The following is an 18,531-nucleotide window of genomic DNA, read 5'->3' on the forward strand; positions in this document are numbered from 1 at the left end:
CTTAGGAAATGCCAAGGAACCAACTCATTTTGAAAACTGGTAAATAAAGAGAATGAATCAAGCATCAGTGTCACTTCTCATATTATACCCCAGGGTAACCTAATAGTTGATGAGAAGAAGTTTCTCTTTACAGAGTTTTCCAGCTAATAATTGATGCAGAAATGATAGAATATCATCATATTGTAAACTATAAGGAAATGATGCCACTAAGAAATGATCATCAATGATGGCTAACTTCACAAAAAGAGAGACAAGCACACATTACTTGCCTCCTGTATATAGCATCACTATGGAATATTCTTGTCAAAAATCAAACTAGAATTTGATCAATCCTATGTATATATATATAAATAATAATTTACAGAAAATATAAGTGATAAAGTAACATAATAAATGACACCAGGAGAGCTACAATCAGAAAACCCAGGCTATGGAAAACCCCACAGGACAAAGAACACAGTTTTGCTTTAACAATCAATTCAAAGAGGAGGGAGAAGCCATGGATTAACAGACTTACATATCAGACAATTCACTGTGTGGCTCTTTTTTGGATCCCAATTTAAACATCACCTGTAATAAAAAAATTTGTGAAACAATTTTGGGAAATTTGATTTGAAATCATTATCTTGAAGAGATATTTGTATTCTCATGTTCGTTGCAGCAGTATTCACAGTATCCATCTACATTCAGTTACTTTCTGAATATTTGATATCAAAGCATTTTGATAAACATTGTAGATGAGATAATGATATTGTCATTATAATTATTAGAAGCAGCCTATCTTTTAGTTATAAGTGCTGAGCTATTTGTGGTTGAAATTATTTGATGTTTGCTTCAAATTAATATGGAGGTGAGGATGCTTGAGTAATTGTTGAAGCTGGGTCATAGGTTCAAGGGCATTCATTATACTATTCTTTCCATTTTTGTATGTTTTAAAATTTTCATAAGATAATTAGGCTTTAAAATTGTGTTTAGAGTATAATCTCAATTTTAAGTTTGTAATATAAATGCAGAGAATTAGCTCCCACTTGAGCATACATCCTCCCCAACCCGCACTTTCTTACCAATTACTCAACATCTTAATGTTTTAAATAGTTATTTTCTTTAAGTTCTGTGTGTACCTACCTCTAAATCAGTTCAATTCTATAGATGGAGAAAAAAGAAATCAACACACAGGGGATGCTATTGATGGGCCAGTTGCATTCCTGTGCTCTGACCTTCTGGGACCAATACTTTTCGAGATGGTCAGGAATAGAAGACAGATCTGTAGTGAAGAGACCCCTGCTTCTCTGAGAGAAGTTAACGGATCCTTTGGGGATAAGCCTATGATTTTGATCTCATTAGTATTCTGAGCTCCATTCAAGTGTGACTGACAGTCACATAAGTCAATACAGGAGCACTTTGGGAGAGCCAAGTTAGAGATTTTTTTTCTTATAGATTAGTGCTCCTGTTCTTATGGAGTTCATCAGAAAAACAGATCAGAGAACTTTTGATTCAACAAATGAGTGTAACGAAGCTGTATTTCTAAGAAAACTGCATTATTGGGCCAGAAGAGAAATACAATTCAAATCACTTGTTCAAATAAAAAAATGTTACTCAAGGAAATGGAAGTATATTCTACATGATTATTAATGCTTTCATTTTCACTTTCTTTAATCGTAGGTCAAATCAGCTACAGACTAAATGCAAGGTTTAGAAAGCAACAAATATTTATATCTTTGACAGTTTTAATCCCATCAAGCATACTTCATAAAAATTAGAATAAAATCAAGATGGAACACCATCAGACCATTAGAAATGGAGTAGAAGAGGGTAGCCAAAGACCTGGGAAAGGATGAGTCAGTCCCATCTAGTATTTTCCTTAGGTTTCATTCCCAATTCCAGAAGAAGAGATGTTTAAAATATTCAATGGCATCCTTTTATCATGCTACTGAATATAGTTTGAAAGCTTAAGGTGATATGTTTAAAGATTAGAAACAATAAAGAAAAATCCTGTAGGCTTATAATGCAAATGAAACAGGGAAAATTGTAGAAAGATATTTTGGATTTAGAGAAGAATGTGCCAATCACCAAAACTTAATGTGTAATTGCATAAAAATGCTGGTGCAGTGAATATTTATTTTGAATAAAATATTTCTGCAGTATATGAGAACAATTGTTCCCTAACTCCTCTCAAATGAAAGTGTGGGTAATTAAGTGCAATCTAAATCATCCAATTCAAGTCAATTCATTTTATCAAATCACCCAGGGGAATGAACTCAAGACAAGCAACTTTCACTGAAAACCCAATTTCTCATTTAATTAATTAAACAATTATGGAGGGATTATTGGGGTTAGAGAGAAGATACAGTTATTAATAAGAAAAATAAAATACATCCTTTACCCCTGAAAAGCTCCTAGTTGAGAGAAACTGAGAATATGCACCTAAGAACTTGAGAATGTTGACCATGTATTCTCCTGAATTTTCATAAATGTTAAAGTAAACAATAAGTTGATTATAATAGATTAAATTTGTCAAAGATACCAATGGCTTGTAAGGAAAGATTTATAAGATCTGACATGTGGTGAGAGCTGAACTTGGTGCTACCTAGCGTCCGTTTTCTGGACTTTTCACCGGGAATAACATTTGCTTTCAACAACCATTCTAAAATGGTTAATTTATATGCACTTTATTCCTTTCAGCATTGCTCTACCTTGTTCAGTACCTTTCTCTAATGGTCTCTATCTATTCAAGGTAACTATACTGTAGCAGCCCACTTCATGTTCAGCTTTATTATTTTGAGGCATTATGGGCCACACAGGGGCACCATTCGAAGGCACTGTTTTTCAAACTTTGGTGTGTGTCAGAATCACAGGAAAGACCTGTTAAAAAATAGGTTGCTAGCCCCACCTTCAGAGTTTCTGAGATGGAGCTCCACTCAGAGAGTAGGTCTAGGATATAGCCTAAGAATTTGCATTTCTAATTTGTTGCCAGGTGATCAGGGACCACATTTTGAGAAACACTTTTCTAAGTGATATCTGTCTACTTCTTTTCAGAAGTAAGAGAGGTGAAGTCACAAGAGGAGTTGGGGAAGCCAAGAAAGAGTTTTCTTACTCCCATGAAAATCTCAGGCCTGGCTCTGTCTGTTCATGTTTTTAAGCCCAATTTCCTCCTTTCTAGAGGGTCTGGTATTGAGTGTCTTTTTAAGGTAAGTGGCTCCTAATACACATGTGCTTCTAATGGTATGATGGAAGTCAGCTTATATATTTAGAGACATGTGCAGGCTACACTCACAGATTAAGGATTAATTATTTCCAAGATAGATAAGATAAAAAACAGGAACAGAGATGGATGTAGAGATTGTCATACTGAGTGAAGTAAGACAGAGAAAGACAAATATATGATATCACGTATATGTGGAATCTTAAAAAAAATGGTACAGGTTAACCTGTTTACAAAACAGAGTCATAGATGTAGAAAACAAACTTATGGCTACCAAGGGGGAAAGGCGGGGAGGGATAAATTGGGACACTGGGATTGACATATACACACCACTGTATATAAAATAGATAACATAGGGAACTCTACTCAATATCTTGTAATGACCTATATGGGAACAGAATCTAAAAAAGAGTGGATATATGTATATGCATAACTGATTCACTTTGCTGTACAGCAGAAACCAACACAACCTTGTAAATTAACTATACTCCGATACAAATTAATTTAAAAAAAACAAAAACAGAGAATCCATACCATATTAAAGCACATTAATTAGTGCCTTCTTACTTCAACAAAGGAAAACTTCTACGCACTAAAAACCCAAGTACTAGGGGGCTGGTAAATGATCAGAATAGGGAAGGAATGGCACTTCTTAAAATAATTGTTAGTGTTATCAACTCCAGACCAGATTGTCTTTCCAGGTGATAAAGAATGTGCTTATCCCTGAGAGTAACAAGATTCTCATAAAATCTCAACCTCTAAACTTAGAGCTCTCCTGATTATCCTCATTTTCTTTCATCTCCCACTTTTCTTTGTTGATAATTGAGCACAGTTTCTTTAATACAGTGAATTGAATGCAATGATTATGTAATTTAGTATAGATATCTAATTCAGAGCATTGCAGTCAATAAATGATTGGGGATAATTATATAGATAACTGGAAAAAATAAGTTGAACCCCTACCTCACTCCTTACACCCAAATAAATTCTAGGGAGGTTGAAGATTTAAAAACACAAAATCAGACTACAAAAGTTCTAGAAAAAATTATGAGTGAATTTTTTTTATACTCTCAGAGGGAGACAGACCTTCCTAAGTATGAGAAACAACTCAGAATACAGGATGAATACACTGGACTACATAAAACATTTAAAAATTTTAAATGTTAAAAATAGAGACAAATCACAGGTGAAAATATTTGCAACTAATATCACAGAAAGAGAGCTAGTTCTGATATTATGTTAAGAGCTCTGCATATCAATAGGGAAAAGACTAACAATCAAATGACAAAATGGCAGCTCCAACCATAGCTTGTTTCCTCGAGCAGGTGCCTGGGTCACAAGTCTGTGTCCTGGCAGCAAAGGCTCTTGGGAATTCTGGGCTCTACCTTACATGTTAGGGAGGCAGGAATTATATCAGGGGAATGTTCTTAACATAGAAAGGCTGTTTAAAAGATGGTGGACCTTCATAATTACGACAAATGTCCACTACCATTCTTTTGCAAGTTTTATTATAATGGTGGTCACAAGGAAATTATGGATGCAAATTTAATTTCCAGTTTTCAAAAGTCCATCTACTTACTTAAACATTCAGTTGCTATTTTCAAGACTAAATTGCCTTCTGTCATTCATTTATTCTTTCAATTTTTCACAAGCCCCCCAAATATTTACTATGCACATACTATGCACTTGGCACTGTCTTCTAGGTGCTTGGAATACACTAATGAACAAAACAGAAAAAAAATTTCTGCCTCCATGGAGCTTACATTCTAGTAGGATGTCTTCATTCCCTGTTGGTACTCCACATCAGTTTTCAAACTTTTATTCCAAACAAGGACAGGTTAAATGGATGAAGCAGAAAAAGTAGTCCAGTGTTTATAGTTTTTCTGACAGTTCCATTAGTTGGTTTAGTTCTAGGCAGCTGCCTCTTCAAATACATGGCAAAGATATTTCAAAATCTGGTAAAAACATTTTAAAATTAGATATATTAAAAAATACCAGGAATTCCCTGGTTGTCCAGTGGTTAGAACTCTGCAATTCTACTGCAGGGGGCCTGGGTTCGATCCCTGGTCAGGGAACTAGGATCCTGCAAGCCGTGTGGCGTGGCCAAAGAAAACAAACAAAAACTGCAAAGGGTGTTTGTTGTTTGGATGCTTACCTCATTTTAATGAATAATTGAGATTGGACTATAAGAAATATATATATTAAATTTGACTATTCAAATGAGAATATAATAATTAGAGGATTCTTTGCTTGCCAAAATCTAATAACATTTTTAAAATTCTTTAGAGATGCTGAGAAAAGAGAGAGAGCAAAAACTGTATGTGTATTTGCAGGTGATGCCACTGTGTGTTCTATCTGGGACCCAGCTGGGTATATCTCTATCTCTAAGTCACATTGACTTAGTCATGTTGATTAAATCACATTGACCAGAGAAAAGTAATATTTGCTTTAAAAATGATATGACATATAGAGTTATTTAAAAAAATATTTCCAAACCATTCCTTCATTTAGCATTTTTTTTTCTTCAGAATGTTTGAAGGCCTTTTCCATTGCCCTCCAGCTTCTAGTGTTGCTGAACAATGGATGCCATTTTGGTTCTTAGTCCTCTGTGTTTGTCCTGTTTTGTGTTCCCTGTGGAAGCCTGAAGGTCTTATCCTCATCTGCTGTATGCTCTAATCTCCTGATTACATGCTTTGGTATAGATCTATTTTTATCCATTTTGGTGGGCACTTGGTGAACCCATTTTTTGATAACTCATGTACTTCACTTCTGGGAATTTTTCTTAGATTATTTCATTGATGACTTTCATCATTTTCCCCTCTTATCTCTCTTTTTGGAGCCATTATTATTTGGATTTTGTACTCCCTGAACTGGTCCTCTCCGCTAAGAAATTTCCTTAATTTTCTCTTCCAAAGCATATTTCAATTTTTTCCCCACTTGTACTCTCCTGTTTTCAATTCTAAATGCTCTAAATGTCTCACAAGATAGTGACTTCCCCCCAGTGTCTGATAATCCTTGGTTGTCTGCTCATATTTAAGAACAGGACGATAAAATGCTGACTGGAAACTCTGAGTGACTGGGGGGAGGGGAGTTCTCAGCTCTAAATGTCCCCATAGAATGATTTGTTTGGGCTAATAGGTGGGGAACCTCCCAGGTCAATATCTTCAGGTTTTTTCCTCTTGGGTTGGTCAGATTCCACATAGAAGGATCTTCTAATCTCCTCCTTGAAAGTTGAAGGTCTGGCTGCTGAAATCTGGGAGCCAAGTTGGTAAAGATATTTGGAAGCCTCAACATCCAATATACAAATGTTCACTTAATCCGTCTACCTTCTAGAGATCTCCTGCTTCACCTGCAGATAGTAAGTTTGCAGTAAAGCCACTTAACAGCTTAAATAATAAATGACACTAGCAAGGAGTAGAGAACTCTTTTTAGCTATGAACAGAGAGGAAAGGCGAAATCCGTACCAGGAAATCCCCCAAAGGTGAGGGATTCTTGCTGGCTGATAGAAGAGAATGAGGAGTGGCTTGCTGATGACTAGTAGAATATGACTTATGATAAAAGTGGAAAATCTTGGCTTTTAATTCACCTTTGATGTGAGTGCCATGGACTGAAGGTAATAATTCTTTTTAAACTAATTGTTACATAACATTGTTCCCTTTAGTCCCAAGTGGACCCCTGTGGGAAAAAACCCCACAAACACCTAGCTGCTCTCCTACAGAGCAGGGAGTTACAAGGGAGTCTATTAGCCATCAACCTTGGTTCTAAGGGGAAAATGGTCAGAGGCCGGTCACTCCATCTAGGTAACAACTTGCCACTTGACTTGATTGGCTCTATTCTGTCTCCTCCTCCTCCTCCTTCTCCTCAGAGCTTTCTAGAATTCTTGCCTTCTGAATAAGAGGCTAAAGTTACGTCATTCTCCCAAGGGAGCAAAACCCTATGCTTTGGCTGCTTTTCCTTTTGACTGCAAAGGTTTCTTTGGGCAATAAGGGCTCCCTGATAAAATTGTGTGTGTGTGTTCTCCAGTGTAGGGTGGGGGCCCTTAGAAAAGAATAGACCAAAACTATACTGACAGAATTCCTGTGTCTGGCCAGTGGCAGGCTAAGGTGAATGGGCAGTAAACTAAAATCTATCAGATTATATCCATTTTTAGGGTGGGTGGGTTTGATACTTTGTTTCTAAACAGCATTTAGCACCATGCCTTGCATGTAAGAAGTGTTTATTAAATATACTTCAATATTGATTTACTGATATTAACTTACACTATAGAAACAGTACTATTAATCATCACTGAATCTGTGTTACTGGCTATTTCTCTCTGAGCTTTTTAATAAAGCCTTCTGGCTCTATCTGGCAAGGTCAGCAAAAGCCCAGAAACGACTTACAAACGACAAAACTCCAGTTTTTATATTTTTTTTGTCTTCCTTATATGTCCAGAGTATTACGTATTTACTTACTTTTGGCTGAGTTGGGTCTTTGTTGCTGCGTGCGGGCTTTCTCTAATTGCGGAGAGTGGGGGCTACTCTTCATTGTGGTGTGCAGGCCTTTCACTGCAGTGGCTTCTCTTGTTGTGGAGCATGGGCTCTAGGTGTGTGGGCTTCAGTAGTTGTGGCACGTGGGCTCAGTAGTTGTGGCTCATGGGCTCTAGAATGCAGGCTCAGTAGTTGTGGCATATGGTCTTAGTTGCTCTGCAGCATGTGGGATCTTCCTGGCCCAGGGCTCGAACCCATGTCCCCTACATTGGCAGGCAGATTCCTAACCACTGTGCCACCAGGGAAGCCCTGTCCAGAGTATTAAAGAAAATCCATTGGTGGGAAAATATTCCCCTATTGAAAATGATACATGAAAAGACTATATTACAGGATGCAAATAAATTTATGTTTAATTTCAAATGACTGACATTGAATTCCAGCCTCCCTTTTTTGAGTGTGTACTATACACCTGGCACTATGCTAGGTGCACAATACAGACAGATACATAGCAGCCTCATCCCTCAAGGGGTATTTAATGAGGAAAGTGAAGTATACAACAATATGGGCCATAATAGATATGAGAAGCTTTAGTCAGTCCCTCAAAGGAGTGAGGGAGCTCCTATGACTGAGGGTTTGGGCAGACAGTGATTTCTTCCTTTAGATTAGTTGTATGAGAAGGATGAGAAGGAAACTGGCTCTCCTTTTCTCTTCAAAACAGCATAAATCCTTCAGATGGAATTACATGCCTTCTTTCCCCAAGATTTCTCTTCAGTTTTGTTTTGTTTTACCGCTGATACTCTTTCTACTGGTACGCGGCCTTAAAAGTTCTAGTCAGACTTCTCATCTTGATGTTTAGGTCTTTGCTGCAAAAAATGGCCACTGGGCCTAAATCGCTTAGAACACATTAGATTACAAACAGCAGAATACTCATCCTGTTGGTTCCATCAGTGACATTAGACCTGGGTTCAGAAGTTGCGGTCAGAGACTCAAAAACATCACCAAAGCATATGTTTTTCTGCCTATGCTTTCTCCATGTCTGCTTTATTTTCCACCAGGGTGGACCTGGTGGTTGGAAGATAGCTGCCCAAAGTCCAGGGGTTCCTTGATTTTTTTTTTCCCATAAAATATGCTGGTGATATTCCTTCACATTTTTTGGTTGTTTTTATGCTCCTGGATTTCTTGAGTACATGCAGAAAGAGGACGTTGCCTCCGAAGCTCTCTTGGAACATGAAACAAACACAAACTTTCCCCAAAGCCCCCAGCATTGGCCCAAATTGTGTCACACACATTGGCAACCAATAGCTGCAGCAGGGAATGGGGCTGTGCTGATTTATTTAGGTTGGAATTTTGCCGATTTGCTTACAATGGAACCTCATTCTCCAGTAGGCAGCCAGGCCAGGGATGTGACGCTAAGAAGGGGGAGTTGGTGTTTACCTAGATAAGGGGGAGTAGATATAGGGGAGGCTACCATGGAATCTGGCCAGGTCCGCGGTGTAGCCGTTGACAACGTCATGGAAACCCTTACTCCCAGGCTACAATTGCCTTCTTCCGTTGGACAGCTCTGTTTGTAATAATGCACAGTAATTGCATATCTGCAGCTGAGTCTATCTCCTTGTTTCCATGCAAATCTGGGCTCCAATGGCTCCTTCTTGCCAGGCTGTTGCTCTCAAGGCTTGGCTGCATCTTTCAATTTGTTACCTTGGATGTGTCTTCTCTCCTCACAGTATTTCTTCCGCCTGGGCCTTACTGGTCTTTACTGCGTTCACTGACCCAAAAGAGTCAAAACGCTGGCTGCTATCGGAGAAAATCTTACTTTGACGTCCGAATAGAAAGAAATTGAGGTTTAGTTATTTTGTCTTCTACTCCGTTTGGGATTCTTCAGGCCAAGTTCAGGACTTGCGCCAAGACTGCGGCTTTGTGACAGAACCTCCCTGGGCCGTCTCTGTAAAACGAAGGGCCTGGCTTGATCCATTTACAAGAACTCATCCTGCTGTGCGATTCGGTGGCCTCGACTGGGATTCAGATGGGAAGAGAGGACTGTAGAGGCCTGCGTAAGTGTACTGTTTGGGAACCTGAAGCCCACGTTGCTTTGTGGGTTTCAGGAGGTTGTGCCTTTCCTGCATTCTACTCAGCAACGAATCTGACCAACCGTAGCTACTCCAAGAGCCGACCGAGGGGGCCGGTCTCCCTTCCCCACGCACGCATCTTCCGCGCCGAGCCCTGCGCAGCCTCCCAGGGCCGGAGCCTACGGGCCAGGCCGAGCGTGGCGTCCGGCGTCCAGCGCGGCTTGCTCGGGATCGGAAGCCTTTCAGGGCTCTGCGGCCTCGGGCTGGGTGGCCTGGGCAGCGAATCCAGATGCGCCCACGGTTGCGTCTCCGCCGCTCCACTTCGGGGCGGGAAGCCGGAGCAAGACGCGCCGGGGGAGGCGCCACGGTGCCTGCCGCCCCTCTCCCGGGGGCCCGGCCAGGCGTCCTCGCGGGCGGCCCAGCCCTGCCTCGCGGGGTGCCTGCGCGTGCCTCCCGCCCCTCCCCGCCGGCTCCGACTCCGGCCCGCCTCACCCCACCGCGGGCTTTGTCCGCCAGCCGCGCGGCGGCGCCTCCCCGTTCCCGCCGGCTCCTCCCCGCCCCCTCCGCCAGCCCCACTTCCTCGGCGCAGGCGGCGGGAGCGGCCGGGGACGAAGGGGTTAACCCGGGGCTCTTCCCGGCGCGGAGGGATCCGCAGCCGAGCCGAACGCGGTGCTGAGGCAGCCTCAGCGAAAAAAATGTCCGCCTGAGGAGACCCACAAGTTCTATTCGGGGGGACCGCCAGCCCGCCCCGGGAGGAAGGGGCGGCCAGGCCCGAGAGCCGCCTCCCCCGCCCGGATCCGAGAGCTCGCGCGGGGCAAAGTGAGCCGAACCGCCGGGCGGTGCAAGGGGAAGCCCGAGCCCGCTCTGCCGGCCAAAGTGAACTTTAATCGGGGTGGTTGGATGCGGAGACGGGGCGGCAGGTAATTGCGGGCCGGCGCGCGGGAGGGGGACGCCGTGGCAAGGCTGGGGGCTGCGGGGAGCCGCCGCGTCCCTGCTGGAGCGGAGGCGCCCCCGGCCCGCGCCCCAGCTCCTCGCCCCTTTGTACAGAGGAGAACCCGGGGTCCCCTCCAAGTTGGGGAGCGGAGTGGGGGCGGAGGCGAGAGTCGCGGGCGGCCAGGCCCGCGGGCGGCGCGCTCGGCCTGCGCGCTCCGCTCACTGCTCGGCTGGGGCTCCGAGGCGCGCGGGAGAGCGGGCTCTTCGGCTGCCGAGCCAGGCTCATTGTTAGGCAGGTCCGGGGCCGGCCGGCCGCGGGCAGGGCAGCAGAAGTGGGAGGAGGACGCCGGCGAGAGCGGGACTAGTTGTCGGTGTTTCTGTTTTCTTTTTAAAAACGCCCCTCGGACGCGTAGGGGGTGCTTTCCGACCCCCGGGGCCCGCGGGGGACGTCCGGGCGGCGGCGGCCGCAGACGCGGGCCTGCGAGCGGCGCGTTCCTTGCAACTTGTCAGTTCTATTGTTGCCGAGCCCGTGAGTCACTTCGCTACTCCCCTCGCCGCCGCTCCGCTCGCTGGATGCCCAATCGCCCCGCACCCCGCCCCTCAAGACCCCCGCCCCGGCCCGGCCCCACGCGTCGGGCACCCGGCGGCGGCGCGGGGTAGGGGGCGCCGGGGAGGGGGCAGGGACGGGCTCGGAAACTTGCGGGAGAGGTGGCGAGTTGCGGGAGCCGCCGCGTCGCTCCCGGGCGGGGCCGAGAAACGCGTGGATTCACGGACTCGGCGCGGGCGTCGGGCTCTCCTGCCCCCGGCCCGCGCGGCGGTGAGGAATGAGGAGGGTGTTGGAAGTCAGCCCGGCGCGTTTCCTCTTCCTCTACGCCCCTCTCCATCCTCGTACGCACTTTGGGCCTCGGTGGTCTGTCGCTGTCTCTCGCTGAGCCTCTTTCCTCTGTCTTAGGACCTGCTAGAAGTGGCCGAAGATGAATCCCCAGCAGCAGCGCATGGCCGCTATAGGGACCGACAAGGAGCTGAGCGACCTGCTGGACTTCAGTGCGGTATGAGAGCTTTCTGCGGCATCTTGGGGTTCTGATGAGATTTACAGAAAAAGAAAAGAGAGGGGGGAGACCGACGTGGAAACTGAGCAGCGTGATCTCCATCTGCTTTGAGCAGTAGATCTCAGGGCTGGAGTCCAGGTCCCCCAAGTTGGACACCTGAACTTTGATGTAATGTCTAGACTTGCCGATTTAAAACTTTAATGCCAGAGGGGTCATTTGATTTAACCAGTTAAAAGGAGAACAACGTATTCTTGAGCTTTGGTTGAGTCACCTTCTGACCCTGATGCTTATTAGGGCTTTTGAACATATGGAAAAAGAAAATTGTTTTTTCTTCAGCACTCTTAATCATTTGTCTTCCCGAGATATAGTATAGTTTATGGTACCTGAAAGATGTCGCTTACAAGAAAGCTGGGGAAGGGCTAGGATTTCCAGCCTTTTGGGTTGAATCCTCTTAAGATAAATATATATGTACTTGTACGTGTGTATGTGTGTGTGTAAATACATGCGGATATAAGAAGTACATATGGGTATATACATTTAAAGTTTCTTTAACCTGGGAAATAATTGAGTGACTTAAAAATATCTTCTGAAACCAAAGGCCCCACTGCCTTTATTTCTAATGGGTTGAATTCCTTTATTAACTGCTGTTACAAAGTGGAGATTATTGACAAAAACTTACAGCTTAAACTTAATAATCTTAGAATCTCTCATGTAAGTGACTGGATTTTCAGAACAGAAAATAGCCAGTATTTCCAAATAGTGTGAGGAAATAATATCACTAAGTGTATTTGCCTTTCTGGGTCTGAATGTGTATCTCCAATTTTAACTTTCCTCTGAAATATGGTAACTAATTGATTACTCTTGGTGGACTTTTGTTTGCAAGGAGTCTAGAAGAATTTCACTACTAACAGGTACGATTGGGTTATTTTGCAGATGTTTTCCCCACCTGTTAATAGTGGGAAAACCAGACCAACGACACTGGGAAGCAGTCAGTTCAGCGGATCAGGTAAGATCATGTCTAAAATCAGAAACTCATATTTTGGTGTTGTGATACGTTGATGAAGTATTTTAATATTTTTCTTTTCGCCGTTTTGTAGTGTCTAGTTAAAACTGTAAGCAAAAATAAGCCCCCAAATGTGGGCTGTTGCTCTAAGGATCCATTGATATCTCTTTAAGAATTTCAGTATAAATTTAAAAATTATTTTCTTTTCTGAGTTTTTAAATTGAAAATTGTCTTGTTTGAGTACAAGGGATTGTAGCATGACTCTGTATTTAGAAAAGTACCAGGAGAAAATGATCTTTGGTCTATGTGTGGTATTTTTTGTTATTGTTTATTTAAATGTATATTTAAAAATTTTACTAAAGTTCAGGTCATTAGCATTATTAAACCTTTGGATTCTAAAGAATTGGTAAAATAATATTTAATATGTGCATATGAAAGGTGGAATTGAGTCAAGCAGTAATTAGTAAGACATTTTAAAAGATGGCTATTCCTTTGGAAATCTGCGGGAAATGAACAATTTCGTGCATGGTTATTTAAAATGTTACAAATAAATGAATAGAAAGTTAGATTTACCTTCAAATAACACAGATGACTGAATTCTGTCCTACGTTCGCATTGCATTAGGATAACGTTTAGAGTAAGTTATATTCCTAATCCTAAACTAGTGCTTTCATCTTTAAATTTATTTTCTGTATATTTATAACTGCTCTGCTCCATTATTAACATTTATCCCATATTTCTTAAGTATGCATTTTTTGTTTTTCTTAGTTATACCCACGATTTAAAAAAATAAACGTTCCAGAAGCAAGGTCCATTGTAGTGTACAAAAGCTATCATTTTCTGTTTAACTTAGGTTTATTCCTTAGTGCTCAGAGATGAAAATAAAAACCCAAAAAAACAAAAGCCAAGACAGCATCATCTTAAGAAAACCGGCTGTCATGTCTCTAGGCTGAAACTCAGTAATTCCTTTTTGACTGGTGCTTTTTTATTTCCCCTAGTAAAATGATAGTTGATTTCTTAAGGTACTATGGGAGCAAAACATCAGAAAGGAAGGTCAGTTTCATAACCAATTTAACCCTTTATACCACTTTACGTTAAGAAAAGTTTCTGTTTAAAAATTATACACTTGTCTTAATTTACTGAAATTCAATTTTAATGATGAAATTACAACTTAAGAGTAAAACCTAGCATGTTATTTAACATCTCAAATAAGTAAAATAAAAACGTTTTGAAATTTAAATATCTTAAAGACAAATATTATCCTTAATCTAAAGGATATCATAAAATGTCAGCCAACCCCAACTCTTCTCACACTTCTATCCATTTATTGGTAATGGTTTCAAAATCATTGCTTTTTTGGGTTGAGGAGAGAAAATTATTGGTTAATATAGAAGAAGGCTATGTATTCTCTTTCTTTACTATTGTTGTGAGTGCATGTCAGTTTTTGCAACTGATACCTTCTCAGAAACTTTCGGATTTTCTTTGTCTAATACACAGTAGATGCTTAGTATGACTTGAACTGTAGAAAATGTATTTAACTGACATTCATTGATATCAAGGACATGAAGTTCAGAAACTTACTATTAGAAATACTTTTCTGGTTTTAGAATAAGGGCAAATAGATGTTTTTTACTTTTTAAAATTAAGGTATAATTTATGTAGTCTAAAATTTAAAAAAAAGTTCAGTGAACTCTAGGGTGGCATTGGAGCAGTTGTGGGTCCTTCTTTCTGTAGCATGCATTATACAACGAAAGGAATTATTTTTCTACATTGTAGAAGTGTTCATAGTGTTTGATTCTTTGGAGCAGGAAATTTTTAGTTTTAATACTGTTAGGTTTTTTAATCTGTTGAAAATGTGAATTTAAGTATTTATCTGTGTGGTTGTTTTTTAAATTTCAGGAAAAAATTGTAATTAAAAAAAGCTGTGACCTTTAATAATCGGTGAATGGATTTAGGTTTGAGGGAAGGGAAAATAGCAAAGCAGTTATTTTATATGGAAGTATACTCGTAGATATGGCCCGATAGCCATTTGTTATCTTAAAGGAAATATCTAAAAGAGATTGATATGGCAGTGTTGTTTTATTTATATATTTTATTGACACTTTAATGATCTTCCGGCCTGATGTCAGAGGGTATGTAATATGTCCTAATGCCTGATTATTTGCAGTGTATAAGGAGCTAAAGATCTGACTTTTCTTCTGAAGACGTGACTTTAAAAGATTAGAGTTAGCTTGTTTTTGAAGTAACATTTGTAAAATCCCAAGCCTTTTGCCTCATGAAAACTCTAATTGTATAGTTTCCTTTATTGATTGTCCTTTTTGAGGATGACTTAATTTCACTGTATATGTTATAGTACGTGATGTTATTTGAAAATCTTATTCCTAAAGCAAAGTATAACTTGTATGATAGCTGACACTTCATCAAAAGTCACTATGGAAAAGGTTAATGTGTATTTTCTATTACTTATTTGTCTGAGGAACTTTTATAGTGACTTTTTCATCAGGGGTGTTAATTTTCTTTGTATTATGATAACACTGAATTTGTCCGCTTGGTATGATAGAATCTGTGAGATATTCTTATGGTGACATTGAGAGAAGGGTTTCTCTCTGTAGGAGTTAAAGGTGAGGCACTTTGTAGGACACTGTATGAGAGGAAAGCTTGTTGAAAGGATTGACAAACTGGAAATAGTTCAGGTGTTTAAATCCACTGGCCCCTCCAACTTCAGGGCTTGAGTGTGTGGAACTAAATTGTGACATTGGGTTTAATTTTTAGTAGTTTAAATGTTTACATGATATCTGAAAGATTTCCTTTGTTAGTTTCTTAATCCAAGTAATAAGAGATGTTGGGAGTGGGATATATTTGTTTTGTAAGCCATCTAATATATATTGAGTCTCTTTGTCTCTTATGTTTCTATCTAGAGAGTTATTTTAACTAGCAGGTAAAGCTTTTACTTTTCCTTGTTCAAATCAGACTTTTGTAACACTATAGATTTCTTATTGCTCAAGATTTTTGGAAAGAATTGTAAGAACTCTTTTCTAGCTCTTAATTTTTAAAAGAAATACAGTTTTTCATTTTTGGGGGGGTATTTTCATATATACATATAGGATTTTTGAAAATATTGGCCAGAAAAATGAATTCTCATTAAATTGCTCTTAAGTAATTTTGTTCAATTAAACTTTTTGTTTTGAGATAATTGTAGATTCATATGTAGTTGTAAGAAACAATACAGAGATCCCACTTACACTTTACCATGTTTCCCACAACGGTAACATCTTGTGAAAATGTGGTACAATATCACAACTAGGCTATTGACAGTGATGCAGTCAAGATACAAGAACAGTTCCATCATCACAAGGATTCCTGGTGTTTCCCTTATACACTGCAAATAATCAGGCATTAGGACATACTACATATCCTTTGACATCAGGCGGGAAGATTATTAAAGTGTCAATAAAATATAAAAATAAAACAACACTGCTATATCAATCTCTTTTAGATATTTCCTTTAAGATAAGAAGTAGATAACTTGTATCTACTTCTCCAGTAGTTTACAAAAAGGGGGGGGGGGGATTAAAATAGAGTAAGCTTTTCAAATTGCCATAGTATTATTTGAAATATCAAGAAAAAAAATACCAAAATTTTACCAATGTGTTTTTTAACGAAACTGTAATATAAGTAGGAATGGTAATTTTAAATAGAGGGGAAGCTAGGTTTGGCTTTTTCACTTAAGGTATTGTGAAGTTATAAGTAGGGTGTGTTTCATGTTGTGTACCTATCAGTGTTAAAATTTGTTAACTATAGTGTATAGTAATACACACTCAAATTTAGTACTGTTATTTGGGTAGCTGAAGCTTCTGGCAAGCTTGTAGTAATTCAGGTAACTGCAGAGTCAGCAGGCATGTGAGGAAAAATATAATATTTTAGGATAAATATGGTCTACTGTTAAGTTACTCAATTAATGTAAAAGCTGAGTAGCAAGAGTCTTTTAGAGAAAATCTGTATATGAAAATAAATTCTTGGTAAACAAAAATTAGAGACAAGATTATAACCATGTGTGTTGTGTGTTTTTCAGAGTAGTTCCTATATAGCGTTCTTTTAAGTAGTCGTGACTTATAATGGATTTGAAAAACAGTTTGATTAGGTCACAGTATTTTAGAGACTTGTTTATTATATACAGTGAGCCATACCTTTAATTATTATTTCTGTTTTCATTAACAATTAAACATTTAAAATCATCCTCTTAGGAAGATAAAGATGAAGATACTCAACTTTAGATATAAACACAATTGTTTTCACATTTTAGATTTAATGGGGCTATCTACAGTAATCTCTTATTAAAGCCAGATAGTCTTTTTTGTTCTCAAACAATTGATAATCATGTCTGGAATGTTACTGCCTCTTACTGTTGTCAAAGACTTGGATAACTCTTGCCACAAGAGAGTTAAATAACACTATTAGGAACGGTCTTCTGGGAAAAAAAGGAGTTTCTGGACAGTGTGTGGGATACTTTTTTTTTTTTTTAAGCTCTTGGTTGGAATATAATTGCTTTACACTCTTGTGGGATACCTTTTTAAAAAAATTATTTAATAGGATTGTTTCTGGGTATTGCTGGAATATGTTTTTATGGATGGGAATGTTGAAATTACAAATCTAATGCTTTTGTGCTTAGGGAATAAAATGAAAAGAAGACAAACATTTAAATATATCAGTTCAAAAGACTTTCTGCTTTGTTAAATAGTTGAGCCATATTTATCTTAGATTTATCAGTTAACCACGTATTTACTTAGTATTTACTTTGTGCAACTAGCTTTGGGAGAAGTGGCAAATGGAGAAGGACATAGACCAAAAAAAGTGGAGGCATTTCATTATTTAGATAGGAAGATAAAATGTAAAAATATGAAGTAGATAAACTTCTATAGCATAAAAAATATCAACAACTGCACATTAATATAGGTTATATTGAGTCCATAAGAGTAAGGATGTGCTGAGGAGTGAGGGAACTGGCTTAAGGAAAAACTCAAACATGTTGAATTTAGAGTTGACTTTTAAAGGGGATATGAAAAATTAAGTAGGGAAGAGAACTGTCCTTCCAGATGTGGAATAGCATGAAAAGAGACCCTAAAATGGAAGGCTTGCTCCAAGGCCCTGTGTATATACCGTTACAAGAAATCTGATTTTTATTGGTTACCACTCCTGCACTCCTTGAAGGAGCTCATATTTATATACTGTTGTCTGGAGCCAGACTGCAAGGGTTCAAGTCTAATCATTGCCATTTATTAGCTGGTGATCTTGGGTATGTTTCTTAACCTCTCTATGCTTCTGTTTCTGAATCTGTAAAATAGGACTGATGTTAGTAGCTATCCTCATAGAGCTGTTACGAATGTTAACTGAGTTAATATAGGTGAAGCTCCAGGAACAGTATCTGGCACATAGTGAACAGTGGTGGAGTGAATTGTTAGTGGTGAGATAATAGAATAAGGAAAGCATTTACTTATATAGGAGGCTACTGTGCTATCTAGGGATGAGCTGGTGAAGGTTTGGACTTGATATTAGTATAGGAAGTAGAAAGGGAAAATAGGAAGTAGGAAGGAAAATTACCAGAAGAGGATGGACAGAATTTGAAGGATTGGTTTTCTGTAGGTAAGAGAAATGACTTTTGCTGTTCTGGCATAACTGGAGGATGTTAGTGCTGGAGAAAAAAAAAAAAAAAAGATGCTGATATGTTTTGAGCATTTTAAATTTCAAATGACTTGGGACTCTTGGCTAATTTGGGGATTTCTGAGGGAAGAGTGCTGCAAGATGAATTAAA

General features: G+C 39.8%; 1 protein-coding gene across 10 annotated transcripts in view; it reads left to right on the forward strand.

The window, feature by feature from the left end:
• Positions 1 to 9,683: 9,683 nt before the first annotated feature.
• Positions 9,684 to 18,531, forward strand: part of TCF12 (transcription factor 12) — a 375,921-nt gene continuing 367,073 nt past the window's right edge. For 2 of the 10 annotated variants that reach the window (XM_057722457.1, XM_057722470.1), the window contains exons 1-3: positions 10,392 to 10,657; positions 11,623 to 11,719; positions 12,653 to 12,725. In XM_057722457.1, coding sequence (XP_057578440.1) covers positions 11,645 to 11,719; positions 12,653 to 12,725 — 148 coding nt within the window. In that variant the 5' untranslated portion in view covers positions 10,392 to 10,657; positions 11,623 to 11,644. Of the gene's footprint in view, positions 9,723 to 10,360; positions 10,658 to 11,023; positions 11,200 to 11,622; positions 11,720 to 12,652; positions 12,726 to 18,531 lie in introns of those variants that run through there. The other 8 variants (XM_057722459.1, XM_057722462.1, XM_057722469.1 and 5 more) reach the window with 8 other exon arrangements.

This window comes from Hippopotamus amphibius, chromosome 2 (genome assembly GCF_030028045.1).
Source record: "Hippopotamus amphibius kiboko isolate mHipAmp2 chromosome 2, mHipAmp2.hap2, whole genome shotgun sequence".
NCBI lineage: Eukaryota > Metazoa > Chordata > Mammalia > Artiodactyla > Hippopotamidae > Hippopotamus > Hippopotamus amphibius.